Source organism: Canis lupus, chromosome 28 (assembly GCF_048164855.1).
Source record: "Canis lupus baileyi chromosome 28, mCanLup2.hap1, whole genome shotgun sequence".
In the NCBI taxonomy this organism is placed as follows: Eukaryota; Metazoa; Chordata; class Mammalia; order Carnivora; family Canidae; genus Canis; species Canis lupus.
Genome location: NC_132865.1, coordinates 8,314,661 through 8,334,909, shown reverse-complemented (window position 1 = coordinate 8,334,909; position 20,249 = coordinate 8,314,661). Strand labels below are relative to the sequence as shown.

The window sequence follows — 20,249 nt, the reverse complement described above, 5'->3', positions numbered from 1 at the left end:
GAATGGAGATTTTCATCAATTCTGGAAAATTCTCACCCACTATCTCTTCAAATATTTCCTTTGAACCATTACTCTTCTTCTAGAGCTTCAATTAAGGACATACTGGTCCTTTTTACTCCATTTATTTTATCTTAAATAGATCCTGCATTTTACATTTTTTCTTCATGTTGAATTCTGGATTATTTATTTAAATTTATTTTTGAATGCAAAAATATATTCATTTAGCTGTTTCTTATCTGCCTTTACACCTGGCCATTGAGTTTTTACTGTTTTTTTTAATTTTAGAAGTTACATCTCATTCTTTTTCCTTTTTTTTTTTTTTTCTTTCTTTTCTTTTTTTTTAGAGAGAGAGAGAGAGAGAGAGAGAGAGGCAGAGACACAGGCAGAGGGAGAAGCAGGCTCCATGCACTGGGAGCCTGATGTGGGATTCGATCCCGGGTCTCCAGGATCGCGCCCTGGGCCAAAGGCAGGCGCCAAACCGCTGCGCCACCCAGGGATCCCCTTCTTTTTCAAGTTTGCTGTGCCACTTTTTTTTTTTTTGCAGTTCCTATTTCCTATTGATATTTTCAAATGTATTCTTTATTTGCTTAAACATACAAAATGGAAGTTATTTTGTAGTCTGTGCCTGATTCCAGCATATTAAATCTTTGCTGGTCTGTTGATGTTGTCTGTGATTTCTACTAGTTATAAATTATTATAGGTTGCTTGTGTTTTTAATTATGTTCACCAGCCAGTGACATGTATGATTGGTTTTAGAATTTAATTGACAGCTGGGGTGAAGATTCCTTCCTCAAGAGACAATTTGCGTTGTTTTCTTCCAGAAAAGCTTTAAGACAAATATCAGGAACAACCCAAAGATTTCAAATCATGTGAGAACGGGTTCATTTCTTACTCATCCTCAGGGTGGTGGATTTTGGAGATAAACTTATTGTGATAACACTTCCTGTTTTACTACTTACCTTTTGTGAATACTTGGCTATGATATTTTGATCCCCTCACTTTGGGAGTTTGTAAAAATAAAAATTTAAAATTTCTAGATCAGCCAATATGTTAGGGGGAACAGTAGTTTTTCACCTTATTTATATAACTGGATTTCCATTTCTACCCCAAGATTGGCTTGATGATTTTTTACAAAAGTATGTGACCATTGAGAGGCTTTTAAAAAATTTTTTAAAGTGTACTTTTATAAAGCATTATTGGTGACTAATTTAATCTCTTATTATAAGAAATGAAAATTTCCCCATTAATCTTTTTAATAATGCAGTTTAAGTTTTTATGGAGGGAGTTAGGCACATTTTTACAATTGGGATAACATTCTTAGCATAAGTATTGAGGATTCATGTGCTTTGTATTAGACATCTATAACAACTAGACTTCCTCATTTGATGACTAATTTTACAGTGAAAAAATCTTTTGTCTTATATATTTTATACTTGTCTGTTTTATAATACTTCTCATTTTGCAATGTAATTATTTGCTTGCATGACTTACAAAGCACTATAGCCCTAAGGGCGGACCTACAACTTTTCTTATATATACAGTAGCATAGTGGTGTGTACACAGACCTGGAGCCAGCTATTGTTGCTATTGACAACAATTCTCCAGGCCTCACTTTTCTTATTTGTAAAATGAGGATACAGTTTATCATATACACAGTTTGAGGATTAATTGATCTTATGCAAGTGACGCAATGAAGAGTTGCCTGTCACAAAATAAATATCAATCATTATTATTTTTAAAATCTGCCCTAGTACTAAGCACTGTACTTTTGGCAAAACATTCAGTAAGTACTTGATTAATGACAGATCAGCCATAGTTATTCTGAGACTGCCAACCAATTGCATGGTGAAACCGTTCATGCACTTTCTGGGTAACAGAAATTTATCACTGCAAATTAAAACAGTTCCCCTCAAAGAGTATTGAAAGCAATGAATTTCATTTTTAAAGTTGCCCAACTACTAAACAAGTAGAATGTAAATCAAAGTTAAAGAACATATTAAAAACCAGTGACACTGATACAAGTTTTCTTAAATTACTTATGCATATAATTGATGACAAGCTTTTTGGATTGTATTAAAAGAGCTCATTAAAATGTGCACATTACAAGATTCTCACAATGCCAGGAAATCTGTTATATTTAAGATTGTGCAGAAATGTTTGATTTCATGTAGCTAGAGTCCACATCTGATAAGTAGAATTAATTTCAGGCAATATCATCCAAAAACTTTAAGCAGTCATTTTGTAATTTCCTTAACCTAGTACAGATAAATTTCAGAGAAAACAAAGAGAAGGCCTTTCTCAGCACAATTTACTCCTAGTCATTTGTTCCATACTAAGCACAAGCTGTTCTTATATCTAGTCTTTTTTTTTTTGAGCCAAACATAAAATTTTAAATAAAAATTCATAAAGGAAAATAACAATCACTCCTGAGCAAACACCCAGAAGAAAATGTCACCAATCCTAACATTTTGGCAGAAACAGGTAAAGTAAGAAGACAAAGATATTTGGACATTTCCAAATTGATGACATTTTAACTGTGCTCAAATATAATTTTGGTTGCAATTTTTATCTCATTTAACATTATATTCCTGAAAAGGGAATACATAAACTTTTTGTTCCAATAGAATCTTACTTAAACATATATTAAGTAACCCCAAAAATGTAGTGAACTATTATTTATTTGAAGTAGAAATTCATTTTTATGGTAGGGTAATACTTTCTTTTTTATTTCTAAAATTTTCTAAAGATTTTGTCATATTATTACATTGCTTGCCTCATTTGATCTGCTGTTGTGATATATTTTGTTAATACATTGCTTAATTTAAATCTCCATTGGGTTGATTTTGGGACAAATTCTCTTTGGTCATGGTAGCTTATTATCTTAATGTTCATTTAAATTTATTTATATTTATATGGAATAGTGGTATGTATCTTTTATTTAGGAGATCATTTTCCATGCTTTTGTGTTAAGATACTGCCAATATTAGAAAATATGTATGAATATTCAAATTTTTTGTCTGTCTTTTAGGTCTTATCTAGGATTTTTAGAAGTTCTTTATAAAAGTGATTTTCATATAAGCTATTGGGTCTTCTAAACATGCATGAAAACAGAATAATTTTTTTTTTTTGCAGTAACAATTGAGAAAATCTGAAAACTATTCAGTAACCATTGAGGAAGTTATAACTAATCATAGTTCCTTAGTCTTCTTCTTTTACATTAGGATTTTAAGCAAAGTCAATGTTAAGAAATGTGAAAGGTCTGAGATTTACTGTGTTTGTAAACTAACAAGTTAGTCTGCTAGAATTTCATGGGTGCTAGGGAAGACACAAGACTCCAGGGTCAGAGACATAGGACTTGATTACTCATGGCACAGCAGGCAGAATGAGCTTCAGGTTTGCACTGGTTCCTCTTGACCCTAAAGTCCCAAGGAATAATGTTGGAGCAGCCCCCAAGGTACATACTCAGGTGGTGTATACACCTAGTGGTTTACGTCCCAGCTAAAGGACCCTGCCCCTAAACTTAGAAAGTCCAATCTGTTAAAGAGTTGCAAGAAAACCTGTTCCATCCTTGCTTCAGAGGAAAACATTATCTTTATTATTCCAGAAAATGAACAAACCTGCCTTCTGCCCCAGTGGGAGACGACCTTAAAAAAACTGCCAGTTTTATGACTCAGAAACAGTTCAGAAGCAGCTCAGAGATGATCAGAAACACCCAAAGAGAAAGAATTACCTTCCAACAGCTGTTTCAATATTTTTTTCCAAATATGTCTAAAATTTTTTCTCCAGTATATAATCTAGACTTTACTTGTGTCCCTTTATGTCTCATTTTTATATTTACATGTTTTGCTTTATTCTTTTCTATTTTCACAATTAAATGCAATTTCATTTTTCTTGTTTGCACAAAGAACATAATCCTGGATGAAAATGCTCATCATGTCACTGTCATCTTTGAATATATCCTCTCTGAGCATAAGATACTTCTTTTTGTTTTAACAAATACATTTTTGCCATTAAAAATTCCTTTCTTCTGTCTCACGGTATTTTAAATTTAATAGCTTATCTAGTTCCCCTACTTTATTAACCAGCACAAACTTTTTGGCCCATGTACGAAAGATTTGTGTGCTTTTAAAGATTTATACAAAGGTTCATATAAGTTTTAACCTTTGGTTTCTTTTTCCTTTCTCTTCATTATGGCTGAACGGAAATAAATTAATAATAAGCATTGATACCTTATGTTAATGCATCGTAATAGGTGGTACAGCACATAAAAATTCCTCCAAGCACTGATCTAGGCATTATGGATAGAGTGATAAACCAAAAACAGAGTCCTTACCCTTGCAAGCTTGCAAAATGGTACATATTCATTGTTTATAATTGCAATTTTGAAATATTTTCTGAGATAATTTTTATTATTTATTTTTTACTATCTTCTTTCTCACTGGATTGTCAGTTCCATAAAAACATTAACTATATTGTTCATTAATAATACTCCTACCCACACACTGCCAAAATGTCATTCTCCTACTCTATAACTCATCATGAAAGCAATTTCTCGCTATTAGAAAACATTAAATTATGCGTTCCCCAAGGAAGGTGGCTTTGTTGCCTCAGTTTCTCATAGCATACTTTATTTGGCAAGTTTTTTCCATTTTTTCCTAAAAGGAAATCAGAAGTTCCCCAAGGCTGTGTCTTTCCTTTCTCTAATTTATTGTGACTTAGCTCACTTGGAATATTTTTGCCTGGTAACCAGAATTATATTTTTCTAAAATATTATAATATCATTTCCTATTTTAAAGACTTTGGCTTTCCTTTTTCCTCTAATATATTTTATTCCAAGCACAGAGTTCAAGACTGTTCATATTAAATCCATATAATTTTCTGGAATCGTGACACATCTTCCACAACTATTGTACATGTGCTTCAGCCACTAATGGTCACTTTCACTTTTTAAATTTTATATATGCTTTATACCTCTGTATTTTTGTCCAGCATTCTATATTGGCTCTAGTAAAAAAATTAATGGTGAGAAGAGATAACAGGGAAAGGAAATAAACCAAAATGATATAATTAAGAATTTTAGAAGGCAGATAAACTGAGTGGCATAAGAAAGGATTAATTAAATACACATAGATTCATAAATAGATTGGGGAAAAAATAAAATAAACATTTAAATGCACAGAAACAGAAGGAGCCAAAAACAAATATTGAATTTCCTGAACTCTTTGGGAACAAAAGAACTAAAGCAATAACAAGAAAGAAAGGGTGAAACAATCTAACCAACACTTATTAGAGTTTTAAAAGAAGTTTTTCCCAAGAGCTATTATGAAAACAGCAATTTGATATTGGGCGCAAAGCCATGAGTCTGGAAGCAAGAGTTCCTAGGTCGTTACAGGAATTCACTATCAAGTTTACAGGACTGCTACAGTATAAGTTAAAAGCTGAAGAAAATACAGTATTTTTTTGTCTCAAAAAAAGAAAGAAGTGGGTGCCTTGCTGTAGCTGCCTTCATATAGATATTAGTTCCGAGCAATTTAATGTAGCAAATGCTAATGCAAATCAAAAGGCTATAGTTATTTTGTGATCACAGTATACTAGTTAGGAATACTTTCAGCAATGGTATTGAATAAGTACAACATTAAAGAATTAAAATAGGGAGAATGAAACCTATATATTACTTCTAGGATTTAATAAATATGGAATAATATTATTTCCAGTCAATTTATCTTTGAAATATCCCTAAATGCATTAAGTCCCTCTTACTAGTAGTAAAAATAAAACTATCTTGTTAAAAAAAATGTAAGCCATGATGACAAGAATGTAAAATACATTTGCATCCTGAACCGATAGGATTGATTAAAGTGTTTAATCATGATCTTCATGGGACAACTAGAAAATCAAAAGACAATTGATTGAAAGACACAAATTCAGAGCACATTTCAAGAAGCGGCCAAAATAAAGATTCAAGTAGGATCATAATTAAGCAGTGTGTACCTAGACTCTGGAGCCTCTAGAAAAGATCTGTCGATTAATAAGTGATCAGTAATACCTGCATAAATGTTGGCTGAATGTAAGACTCAGACCCATACTCTTTTAAGATGCATGAACTATTTATTTGAAGTTTGTACATCAAATGTGTTATCTTTATGGAATAACTGAGTTCATGGCTAATGATAAGCAGTGTTAACGTTTATGAGCATCTTTTTTTTTTTCCTTTTTGCACTTCACTAGGAGGAGGGTTTACAATTCTCTAAGAATAAAAGGGAGTTTTGCAGAAATGGATATTCAGAGAGATTTCCAGAATAAGCCTTCGTTGCCATGCTTCTTACTATGACATCCACCTCACTGTCTGACATTACAATATATATAACTACACAAAAACTAGCAAACCAGAAGCAAAATTAACATCCAGATTTCTAGCAGCCTTTGCCTCACTCAATTCAGCAATGTATATGTTTTAAAAAGCAATCTACTTGTTTTTACATTTGAAAACGATGAGCTAATTTTGATTTTTAAAAAACGGAGCACGGTTAGGTCTTCAAAATAAATTCCTCTTCACAGAAACACTGAATTAGGGATTTTCAATAAATTGGAATATTAAATTGCTTTGATGACAGAGCATACATCTATAAAAGAATTTATATTTTACTGGAGTCTTATTCTTTGTATCCCCTCCAATAGTTCTGTTTAAACAGATGTACCACAGATGTGGAAACATCTGGCAGGTCAACACAATTCTGCTATGACCATACTCAGGTTAGGATTGTGCATTTTTTGACATCTAATTGTTAAGCAAGGACCCTTCCCTGGAAAAAGTTTAGTACGTTGCATCAAATGATATATTTCCACTTGCTTCTCCTTTCTTTCTAATAAGTATTTTCACATGTGCTCACTAGAAATATTTTGGTGGCTATGGTGACTTTTTATTTGTTTTAGAAATGTCTACATAATTTTCATTGGCCTTTTAAGAAATCACCTGCTCAAGTGTTAGGAACAGTTGAATTAAAATCAGTAGATTAATTTTAGTCACTTTCATTGTTTTTCTTCTCCTGAGTTTTGTTGGGTCCATTCAAATTACAAGAAAATTGTTCCAATGGTACACATTAAATATACCAATCCATCAAGTTCTTGAGTCTTCTTTCCTCACTTGGATTGCACATGTCAAAGAGATGAATGCAACTTCTTTCAACATTCTGTATAACCATAGAAGAGCCTTCATTTGGCTTCTCTTACATTAGCACGAATATATGGGCCTGAGTATGCATATAATGTATGCTATGAGCGAGTGTGTATGCATACGTGTGTGTGTGTGTGTGTGTGTGTGTGTGTGTGTGTTTGTAGTTTTAGAGAGTTTTAGGCAGAGGAAGGGATAAAAAAATTGAAAAATTTGAATATTATAGATTTTGAAATTTTATTTTTGTAGTACACACTTGTAAATCTAACAATAAAAATCTTCAATTTTTACTTTAAACTATCTCTCTGTTTTTACGAGCCAGGAAACATTTATGAGACTCAAGAAAATACTTTCCAAAGCTCTGTGTCTGAATATCTATAACATTTATCCAAATCAGAGAAAATTAATAAGATTTACAGCACTTTGCAGACACTGTTAGTAAATCCTGAGGGAAAAAGCAGATTGTACCATTTCATTCAGTGCTGGGAATCTGGGTGATACGTGGCGACAATAAGAGACTTTTCACTCCTGAAGAGACTGAGGCTGTGTGACCCAAGGGATCAGCATGCACCGTGGGACGCTATAAAACCCATCTAATATTTATCAAGATGTGCAATGTAATGAAAACTGCCTGAAATCATACACCACACAAACAACTTCAGCCTGAGAATAGGAAGCAAAACAAGGAAACATAATCATAAGCTAGGTTCTTTTGCGGTGTTTCTCTGCCTCGCTTCTTTATGTTTATCAGCTATTTGTTTATTTTTCTAGCTACTTTAGAATTTCCTGTTGAGATAGATTTATATTCAAATGTATCATGAAATATAAAAAAAACACAAGGTTTTTGTTTGCTTTCTTGCTCTCTCTCCTTCAAAACATGCATTTTTTCCCCCCTGAAAAGTCTACTTTGGTGTTTAAAATCAGCCATCAATGCACATTTTAATCAGGTTATAGTATCCTAACTATTAACTCTGGCTCAGAAACTCATGACCACCCCACACTTACTTGGAGGTTCAACAAACATAAACCATGAATCCATAGTGTATCACCACAGGACAAAAGCATCATGAGGGAAGGTTCAAAGTTTTGAATAGTCTCCTAAAATTTTCCATTAAAGATATTCATTGAATGCAGATTTTTTTTTTTTTCACAAAACCAGAAGATCGTTTCAGTGTTGCACCAAAGAGATCCAGAAATTCTCACAAAATAGTCTGCATGGCAATCAGCCCACAATGGGCTTCTAATTCCTTCACCATAGAGGCCAAGACTACTTCCAAGTTTCCAACCAGGATGTTTGCAATGTGCCTCCTCCTTTGACAGCTGTTAAATGCCATAATGGTTACAATAGCATATGCTGGGAGTACTCCAGATGTCTTCACACAGTGGTAGGTCCATTTCTAATAACAGACAATGAGAGAGAAAGGCTGACATAATATTTATAGGAACTTCTTAATCTCTAGTGCATTGTAAATGTTTACGGTTCAAGGTGGGGAATCTGGCTGCTTACCAAATGTATTTTTTCCCCTCTGAGTTTAAGCATCAGATTATATTTAAATATTTCTATTCTCTCTATCTGTTTTAATGTCTCTGTCGCAGGTTTAAACCAATCTCTCTGTCTCTCTCCCTTTTTTTTCCACAAATATTTACTGAACACTTTTGCTCAAAATGTATTTAACTTATCCCTACCTATCTCTGGCAAATAAAAGAGTTTCCATCTTTTGGGCCTGTCTCTTCACCAAAAATGCTCTGGAATGATTCAATTCAACATTGGTGTGTTTTTTAAACTATTAAACCATATGGAAATATGTCTTACTGAATTTACTTCCTAAAGAGTAGTTTTCCACTGGACCTTTTGATTTTGACTGTAACCTCTGTGTGCAGTAATGTTCCTTTGGTCTTTCCCTCCTCATAAGTTATGAGATGAATGAAGAGAGGGCTATTTTATTCCAATTGCTGAACTCAGAAAAAACCAAGGAAGAAAAAAAAAGAACCAAAGAAGATAAATTAGTGAAAGATGCTGAAGAAGACATCACAAATTGTGATATTGGGGCTAGTCACAGGATTATTTTTGCGAGGGTGGGGAATGTAGTTCTTGCTCTTGTAAAAGAAGAGAATTAAATGATCTTATTATGGTTTCTTCTAGTTGTAATACTTATTAATTCATAGTCTGAGTGTTTCTGAACTCTCTTTTTACAGCTCTCATGGGCATGGCCATCTTTATACCCGATGACCTCTTTCATTGTCTCTTTAAAAGTCATCTTATTCTCACAAACTCCCTTCAACATCAGAAAAAGAAAGAGAATTTTAAAAACCTTGGTAATAAGAGAATAATTTTTTGGTCCATCATTTATTTTGTAGACTTAAGACACTCAACAAGGAATATACCCTTTGATGATCCTTTGGGAGCTGCAAACCACTGAGGACAGAAAAAGCTATGTGAAAGCATGCAAACTGTGCTTTGATTTTGGCAACCAAGTCCAATTAAAACAGCTACAGAAAACAAAGGCCTTCAACAGACTAAAATTGAGATCTATAACAATAGATCCTACTCACTTGTGTTTATTCTTATTGATAAAAATTAGTTAAAGGTTAGCATCATTTAGTTCATGATTCTATATAGTTTGGTTTAAATTTGGAGGTTTAGAAGGAAGTACACATCCTTCCCTTGGTCTGCTCATTTGTATGCTACAATCTAAAACTTTTCAATTCAGAACTGCTCTATAAAAATGACCTCCCACCCACCACTTCATCATTAAAATGTTTTCTTCAAGGAGGAATACCTACCATTTGGTTCGATGTGGATGGAACTAGGTATTATGCTGAGCGAAATAAGTCAATCAGACAAAGACAATTATCATATGCTTTCAGTCATATGTGGAATATAAGAAGTAGTGAGAGGGACCATATAGGGAAGGAGGGAGACTGAGTGGGGGAAAATTAGAGAGAGAGACAACCATGAGAGACTCCTAACTCAGGGAAACAAACAAAGGGTTATGATGGGGTAACAGGGTGACAGACACTGAGGAGGGCACTTGCTGGGATGAGCACTGGGTATTATATGTTGGAAAATTGAATTTAAATAAAATATTTTATTTTTTTATTTTATTCTTTTTAAATATTTTATTTATTTATTCATGAGAGACACAGAGAGAGGCAGAGACATAGGCAGAGGGAGAAGCAGGCTCTCTGCGGGAACCCTGATGTGGGACTCAATCCCAGGATCTCAGGATCATGCCCTTAGGCCTTGGAAAGATCAAAGGAACATTACTGCAAAGGAGACGCTCGACCACTGAACCACCCAGGCATCCCTAAATTTTTTTTTTTTTTTAAAGAATGCTTTCCTCATTTGTATTGTAGGCAAATCATCAACAAGGTGCTTTACTTTCCAAAAGTTCTCTTTCTACCACTTATCATGATACTTGCTTTGGTCTTATGAATAAGCTCTCTGCCCATAGATAATAAATTTAAATAGTCATGACAGTTAAGATAAATTTATAATTAAAGGAAAATTAACAGGTTTTTTTTTGGGGGGGTGGCAATTAAGATCTAGTCTTTTAGCAACTTTGTAGTTTATAATACAGAATTGTTGACGATAATTACTACACTGTGCATAAATTCTCCAGGACTTATTTATCCACTAGTTCTGTTTGTACTGTTAAACCAATAAATCCCCATAACATTTTTGGAGAGATTGAAGACGGGAGTTGGACTGGTTTACCAGAAACTGGACAACTGTTTATGAGAATCATGAGGAATACTGATAAAAAATTAAAAATGTGCCTAAGCTGGCCCTAGGCTTCCTATTCAGAATATCACAGGGAACTCAATTTTAACCAGCTTCCCAACTGGTTCTGAGGTACATAACTCTTGAAAATCACTATATTACAGCCAGAAGCCCAGGGTTCAAACTGGTCTGGCCTTTTTGAGTCCAGGACAGGAATGACTGAATTGCCAGAAGGTATCCAGTGGATCTCATTAAGGAGACTCTGGCTTTCCTACCATTGTCAGCAAACTTTGTCTTTCTCTCCTCTTCCAATAAGAAAGAAGTAGTCCTCTGGAGGCAAACTCTCTCTCCTCTGTCCTGCTCCTCCCTCAGGTATAGGAGTAATCTGAGTTACTACCCCTCAAATATTCAGCAGCAGCTCTAGAACATGGTGAATGCTGTAATGATTACTTCAATGCTGCTAACTAGCATGCGTATCCATTTACAAAGGAAAATGCAAGCTCTTTTTCAAGAAACTCCTAGCTTCCCACAGTCCATTATTATAAAATAATAGATGTTGATTTTTACCGCCATAAATTAATTTTATTTTTACAAAATCCAGTTAAATATAAGAGACACATTCTAATAATGTGGGGTCTTAATAATTAAGATTTGTCAACTAATAGCAGGAACTAAGGTGTAGACTTATTTAAGGTCTGAGGTCCTGATTTTGAAAGAAAAATGACATACAGCTTATATCCTTGGTATTATTTATTTCCTAGTAAAGGTTCCATGAATTTAATCTACACTAATTAGGTCTTGAGGAAAACACTAAAGTCATAAAGATAAACAGTTGGTATTAATTTAAAATTAAGCTTACTTTGCAGTAACTGAGTTAATATTTCTTGATGACTCTATTAGTCAATTATAATACTACATTCAAATTCTAAGCCCTTCAATTCTGACAATTACAACTGTTTGAGTGAAGATTATATTTGCTGATTATTTTTGCTTGTGATATATCACAAGATTGAATTTAATCATGTAAATATTTTAGTTTGGAAGGCAAAATGAATTATCTCTCTTTCTCTCTTCCTGCCTTTAATTTATAATACATTGCTTTGCATTGTTCTTATGTCTTATTTTTTACAGTATTTTCTAATTTAATGAGTAGCTCAATCTTTCACCTGTTTTCTACCCATTCTCATCTCTACTTTCTAGAAGCAAAATACTGAGGACTAGAATTTGATCACAGCTCAAACAAAAGTGCAGAATCAGTGTGAAGGGCAGAGAAGTCAAAAGTCATTTTCCATATGGATGCCTTTATTGGACTTTCGTGTAGGGCTTCTTTCAAAGGGGTGCCTGGGTGGATTAGTTGGTTAAGTATTGGCTCAGGTCATGATCTCAGGGTACTGGAATCAAACCCCGCATCTGGCTCCCTGCTCAGTGGGAAATCTTCTTGTCTCTCTATCATATACATACCTGATTGAGATATATATAGATATAGACACATAGCATATATATAATATATTTACCTGATAGATATCTGATAGATATATCTGGAGTATATTAATTCTAGAATGATTTCCAACTTAAAAAAGATGGGCTTACATGATTAAATTCAATCATATCGGAATTAGTGTTTTATAAACATCATTTGAGATAGGGTTTATTTCTTATACCAATTCATTTCTAATAATTTGTATTTAATAATCTAAAATAAATTGTGTTGTTGTTACTGGTTTACATTGATTAAACCATGTGCAACAAAACAGCATAAGAGTTCACTGGAAGCTGGAGTTTACTGGAGTTTTAGTGTAGGAGGCACCAGTTGGGAGGCTTCTCACCATGAAAATTGCCGCTCAGCTGAAGGATCAGACATTTAACATGGGATACAAGAACTGAAAAAGATTTTCAAGATTACCTAGTTCAATATCCTTACTTTATTGATAAAAAAAAAAAAAAAGTGTTACCTGAACACGGCAGGTGATTTGCCTTAAGCCAGAAATCTGGAGTTCATTTTGTGGAATGGGTGGTGGCTTTGTGCAACATCATTATTTCATGTGTGACCAAGTTCATTTCCCTAGGTAACTCAGTTTCTATATCTCTAAAATAGAGATGTTGTCATTTCTTATTCTTATATCCAACTTTAAGATTATTTAAGATAAGTTATGTAAAGCATTAAAAAGGATAAAATTCAATACTCAACTTACTGAATAAAACCAGTAAGTGTTGGCTATAAGTATTAATTATATTAGAATGTATATCATAATTTTTTGATCATTAAAACAATTGCTTTTCAATTTAAATACAGTTAACTATTAATGTTAAATAATAATGTAAGCTTTATAAATACTAATGTTTTTATGGTTCAGGTAATAAAATCCTAGAGTTTATAGTTAGAGAGTCTAAGGTAAGATATGGGCAATTATTTTCATTCTGTTTATTTCAAGGGAAAATATCTTTACTTACTTAATGCCATATATATATATGCCATAAATATTAATTAATATAATTATATATAATTAATATATATATATATATGGCAAGGAGGGAGAGAGAAATGTATTTGCCATATATATGTGTGTGTGTATATATATATATATACACACACACATATATACTTTAATTAGGTATTTGTCTTCCTATAGTTGATCCTTTTTTTAAGAAAAGATTTATTTACTTTTTGAGACAGAGAATGAGAGTACAAGCAGGAGAAGCAAAGGGAAAGAGAATCTGAAGCAGACTCCATGCTGAGTGCAGAGCCTGACCCGGGGCTTGATCTCACAACCTGGGATCATGACCTGAGCTGAAACCAAGAGTAGGCTGCTTAATCATCTGTGCCACCCAGGTGTTCCCCTATAGTTGATCTTAATAGACTTTTTTTAAATTAATTAATTAATTAATTAATTAATTAATTAATTTATGATAGTCACACACACAGAGAGAGAGAGAGAGAGAGGCAGAGACACAGGCAGAGGGAGAAGCAGGCTCCATGCACCGGGAGCCCGACATGGGATTCGATCCCGGGTCTCCAGGATCATGCCCTGGGCCAAAGGCAGGCGCTAAACCGCTGTGCCACCCAGGGATCCCTTAATAGACTTTTGATCTTCAAACTACACCAATAATTATAAGCTATCATTATTTTCTATGGAATTATTTATAAATTTTAATGAAGATTTTGTAGCATCTTCAACATATCTCCAAATTTGGGAGTGTGGTTTTTTTAACAAGTTGGTAATATGCTGATAATTATATTCAAGCCCTTTTTAAGACTCAAAACAACAACAAAAAGTCTTTTCCAAATCTGTGCTCTTGTTCCACTTCTGTCTTAAATAAGAATGATAATAGTATTCTAAATTAGTCTGGTGCTTATTCTTCAGTAGACTGCTTATGATAGTCTAAATTTTTTTTTATTTTTAAAGTGCATTTACTTCTTTTTCTTACATTATTCTTTATGAAGAAACAGATGTGCTATTTTGCTTCCTAACACCGTCTTAAAATTGCCCTTGTAATACAGTTCCTGAAATATCTAACCTTTCACTATACTTTATATAATTCTAATTTTAGTAATTTGGGGGAAGCTTTCTTATCTTACCAATTCTGGGGATAATGTTTGAATGCTTCTTGTAATTTAAAATCCACTTTTTGTTATATAATTTTCTCTACGTAGTAGCAATAAATCAATTAAAAAGACAAAAACAAGTCTTTAATGCTTTTGGTAAATAAAAAGGAGTTCTTTTATTTTATCAAATTGTTCTACAATACCAAAATAGTTTTTTTTTTTTTTTCAAAATAGGTTTAAAATTAAAGTACAGTCTGGGTTAAAACTAAATCTTAAAGGCTTTTAAAGTCAAGACAGATTTTGCAAGGGTAGGCTAAGGGACACATAAACTAACACTTGGGGATTGAAGAACATGCTCAATGGTCTACTCTAGTCCAAGTCACTATTTCAAAAACAACCTTCTATGCCAAAGAGACATAGTGAGGGAAAGTGCAGTTTACCGAAGAAGGGTGATGTTTCAGAAGAAGAGTTTGATGGAAAACAAAAATAAATAGGGTCTACTCTATTGCTTGACTACCCAATAAAACAAATACATTTACACACACCCATACCATCTTCCATAACATTTCTAAAAACATTCTTGCCCAACATAATGCAGTATGCATCACTTCTCCAAAGAGAGAGAACACAAACTCATTCCAAACTTGAATACCTGTGGGCCAGTGATGTGATAGCCCAAACTTTCTGACATTCATTTTCTTTTATTCTGTTTTGGTTTTGGTTATGCAATCTTAAGCAATTCCAGATCCAGCTCTCATAAAGACTGTAGCTGGTGAGCTAACATATAAATATAAGCATCTTGAAAATATATATGTCATATAAAAGAAAATTCCTTTCTTACAATTTTCTGTGATTGGGGAAAAGCAAAAATATGCATTAAAGCTTTTAGTTAAGAGAGAGTGCCATTGATCTTAACCCAAAGACTTTATATATTGTGCTAATCACCTAGAGAATAGAACCATAATCTCATGGAAAACTGTTGGCTAAATCCATCAACAGTGGATCAGCCAGTATAAACTGCTCCAAGATCTAGTCACTGTCATATTATCCTTGTCCAGTGCCCTTCAGTGTGACCTCTTCAGAGGCACATTAGAGAGAATTCCCCTGCGGGCCGTGCTACCAGTATAGCTCATGCTTCTCATTGTGTGAGTGTTTGGACATTAAAATTGAGCAACTACAGGCTCAGTTCTGATGATAGCTTGTTAATATAACTTCCTCAAAGCCTGAGTGAGATATCAATTTTATTTTGTAGGATGATTTTGCTAGTGACCATGAGCCGAATTCTCTGAACTGAATTTACCTAATCCCAGCTCTTTGCTAGTAACTTTGGCCTCATAGCAAAAATGGAAAGTAACAAATGTCAAGCTCAACCTGATAGGTTTTTCTCATGCCGCCCAAATATTCTTATGTCAACCCACCCTTTTCAGGTTGTTGTCACATCAGAAAACACTGTGGAGGAGGAATTTATTCCCCTGATTCATTGAGGATTTTCCTGTATAACTGCTTTCCTATTCCAGGATTCTATCATTTCCTCTTACTCATTAACTTCAGGATACAGTAAAATGTCAATCTTCTGCTAAATAAGGTGCACAGCTCTTACCAGTCAGATATTCCTTGCTTTGGAAAATATGTTCCTTAAAAAGCTCATATAGTAATCTTCCTGTTGTCTGCTTCTAACGTGTCAGCTTGGACTGGAGCTTGCTTCTGTTTCATAATATCTCAAAGAAGGCCACTAGAAATTGCATTAAGGTCTACTTCTCTTGTTTTTGTGAAGAATGGTGTTCTGTAGCGTGCAGCTCCATTTTCCCAAAGAAGAGGTGGAATAAACAACCATTATTGATCCATTTTATTCATTTGGGTGGTGTAAAGAAAAAACTCACCATTTTTTCCTCTCTGTGTAGGGAAAAAACTCATTCTTTCCTAATGTGTGTTTCTTTCCCATGTGGCTCCTTTGCTACTCACACAGAACATTGCACTTCTGATGCTTCTGGTCACCAAATGTGTAGAGGTTTTCCCCACACCAAGCAAGTCTCTGTGACACCAGCTGGGTGTCCTATAATTTAACTTAATTCTGACAGTATTTACCCAGAGATAGCACTAGATCCCACAGATTAAGGGCTCAATCCTGTAAGATGCCCCCCACCTCCACCCCCTCCAAACACATCAGATGCCAGTTGCAAGCGCAGGTTATCATTGATGCTTCTGACTGGCCTGCTCTAGATCAGAGGTTCCAACAACTCCCTCCTTGGGTTCAGTTAATTTGCTAGAGCAGCTCACAAAATCCAGGGTAACATTTATGTTTACAAGTTTACTAAAGGATATGATAAACAATACAGAGAAACATCCAGATGGAAGAGATGGATAGGGCAAGGTGTGGGAGAGGGCATGGTGATTCTATGCCCTTTCCAGGCATGCTATCCTCCCAACACCTCCATGTGTTTAGCAATCTGGAAGCTCTCTGAACTTTGTCCTTTTGGGTTTTTATGGAGGTTTCATTATATGGTCATGATTGATTAAAGCACTGGTGATTGCCCATTGATTCAACCTCCCTACCTTCAGCCCTCCCCAGATGTCGAGGCTGGGACTGAAAGTTCCAACTCTCTAATCCCAACAACCACCTCCTACCCCTAGGAGGGGTTTAGGATCACCTCATTAACATAATACACCTTTATCACTCTCCCCACTTATGAAATTCCAAGGGGTTTAGAAGCCTTTTTTAGGAATAGGGCCAATTACCAAACATTTAGTTCTTACTAATATATGGTGGCAGTATCACACATGGAATCAATCTACCTAACATCTTAAGCTTTAAGAGAGTTTCTCCGTCCACATCAACGAGTGGAAAGCAAGGACTTGGTAGTGTGCCTACAATCTTAAAGTCTTTTCTAGGTAGGTAACCCAACAGTGGGACCCAAAGAATTAGTAAGCCTGATACACTTAGCCGTGTCCTGCTACTCAGGATTAATGAGAAGCAAAGGTAATTTTTTTTTCTTTTTTACTAATGATTCTATTGTATTCTGACATATTTGATTCAGAGGAACTCAGGCAGGAAACAGAAATAGGCTTCCTCAAATACTAAAATTTGAAGGAAAATTAGAGAAATATATAAGCAACTTTAATGAGGATATCAGTCCCACTAACTCATCTAATGTGTACTGATCATCTTCTCCACCCAGCAGATATTCACCAATATATAGAGAAATTACATTTAAGTCATGTCTACTATTGAAAGTAGGAAAACAATATGTTCTTCATTCTCAAAGAGAGCTCATAGTTTCTGGTTTGGGGTAGAAAGTCAAGAGAAAAAGTTTTGCAATACTTGGGGTATTTTAAAATCCATCTCATTCTGAATGGTTGCAAATATTTTGCCTTCTATTTCCATCCACTATTCTTTTTCTTATCTGAGCCATTGGGTGGTAGAACAATGGATGGAAATAAGTAGAAGGTGGAAGAATGGAAATGGAAGAACCAGAGCACTGTAACCACGCCTATTTTCATACTAGAAGTAACAGCTTAACCTCTTTTTCCTTCTCTTTTTGAGTCCTTTTTTGGTAATATAAGGCTATTTTATGCATGAGTGTAGTTATTTCCTTTCATTAAAATGGATACAGCACTTGATCCATGCATCAATTCCATCTGTAATCATAATTTCAAAGAAAATTGTAGAACCAAGTTAATTATTCAAATAATCTAGAATCACATTTTTATATTCAGAGTCGAGATAATTGACAAAAGCATTTCAGACTTCAATTACCTCAAAACTACTTTGAGTTTCCTCCTCATTTAGAAAATTTCTATATGGCTTTGCAATTAACACACTTTGTTTTCTATTCTTTTATTATTTATTTGCTTTATTATTCTTTTATTATTTATTTACTTTATTATTTGTTATTCCTTTTTGAATATGCCATTGTCTTTTGGCAAATATTTGGTCTTCTGTGCTACCAAATCCAAAAGGAGTATATAAACGGTAAATCCATTTGTTGTAAAGAACTTCAGGCTTGAAAATATATTGTTTTTCCTTTCTTACAATTTTCTGTGATTGGGGTACCTGGGTGGCTCAGTCAGTTAAACATCTAAAGCATCTATCTTTGGCCCAGGTCCTTATCCCAGGGTCCACATGAGGCTCCCTGTTCAGCAGGGAGTCTGCTTCTCCCTCTACCTCTGCCCCCACCCCCCGCTCATGTTCTCTCATTCTTCCTGTCAAATAAATAAATAAAATCTTAAAAAAAAAAAAAAAAAAAGATTCTCTGCGATTACTTTTAATCACTATTCTGACACTTTTTTCCCAAGTTTCTTATTCGGGTGACTCATATCTACCTCATCCTGATGAGGTAAGGAAGTAAAAAGGCAAAGGGAAATTATCCATGGAAGAGCTTTCAGGAAAGGAGAAAGAAATCAAAACCCAAAGAGAAAACAGGGCTTTGATCAAGATTCAATCTCTACGAATCAGTCAGCAGGGGTGAGAAATCTGAAAGAACAAGAGTATTTGTTTTATTGCCATATTTGAAAAATCTCATGTCAAGTACTTATTATCATCAAATGAATGAAAGGGAAGGGCTTTGAAATGTATGCCTTCCAAGAGAAAAAAGAGGGTGGGGAAGACATCTTCCTTTAAGGGCCAAAGGACACAGTTTGCTGGGAAGTAATTACTTTCACTTCAGCTGGGTCTGACACGAGCTTTTGCTTCAGTGACACTAAGTAGGGATGCTGATAGCAGCCCACAATACGGGAAAATCGCCCTGCTCTAAAATGCCTTTTTTTTTTTTTTTTTTTGAATGCAGGACACAGACAGAGAAGCACAAGAAAATCTGGTGTTTGGATCACCTCTGCATCTCACGCTTCACTGCTTTGTTACCACCAGTGGCAGGACTGCTGGTAATGTAATGCAAGTACTCAGGGAATCTACGTCTAAGCTAAACAGCCAGAAACCTGAGGGCACAAGATTCAGCTTCAGGCATCGTTCTCTTTTCTGCAGCTCTTCACTTAGTATCAACAGTCTAGGCAATTGTTTGAATAATAATGAACCAAATCTCTCCTTAGCAACAGTCCAGTTTTTTTAAAAAATGGGTATCAAATAGAACCCTACTTTTAATAATAATGTGGGTTTTTTGTTTTTGTTTTTGTGTTACTGTTATCTGTTGTCTGAACATACTGGAAAAGGTTCATTATAAAGTGATCCATAAGAAACTGCTTTATTTTTTTCCTGCATTGTTTCAAGAGTGACAATAGAACTGTGTTCAGGATGTCAATATTGTTATCCCAGTGAACTGGATATTGCCTTACAGAAAGATTTCAATTTGCCATGAAATCCCAGAACCTAAACTAAATAAGGAAATTTACTACTGCTACCTCTAATGGTCCCTAATAAGTTACATTTTTTTATATTTTTAGTTATCCCTTGTTTTTGATTTGTTTTTCTTTTGATTGTTTTCTGGTCTTTTGGAGGAATACAATTCTATCAATAAAGTTGACTACTTTGCTTTAGCTGTGTGGTTCTCTAAAGGGCTCAGTTATCCATTTATTGCTTTTTGTGGAAAATAATAAAAGGTAGATAAATTACAATAACGGAAACTTGAAATATATAAGTATCAGATGAAATTGCAAACATAATTATGCTTGATCATGAAAAAGTAAGCTATCAAAGTGAGCATAAGCTATTATTTCAGAAATTGTTCAATCATTTTGCATTATAACAGACATTAAGCTTTTCTTTATGGAAGAATTCTTAAAATTAATGTTATTACCCATTTTCCTGACATTTTAGAAAACAATGCTGTATTCAATTTTAATAATGAAGCATCTTTGTT

The 20,249-nt window shown here is 34.3% G+C and overlaps 1 protein-coding gene across 14 annotated transcripts in view; it reads left to right on the top strand.

The window, feature by feature from the left end:
* The window catches only part of CNBD1 (cyclic nucleotide binding domain containing 1), a 531,858-nt gene extending 511,932 nt beyond the window's left edge, over positions 1 to 19,926 (top strand). For all 14 annotated transcript variants that reach the window (XM_072804016.1, XM_072804017.1, XM_072804015.1 and 11 more), the window contains one exon: positions 19,224 to 19,926. In XM_072804016.1, coding sequence (XP_072660117.1) covers positions 19,224 to 19,502 — 279 coding nt within the window. In that variant the 3' untranslated portion in view covers positions 19,503 to 19,926. The remainder of the gene's footprint in view (positions 1 to 19,223) is intronic.
* Positions 19,927 to 20,249: the final 323 nt, after the last annotated feature.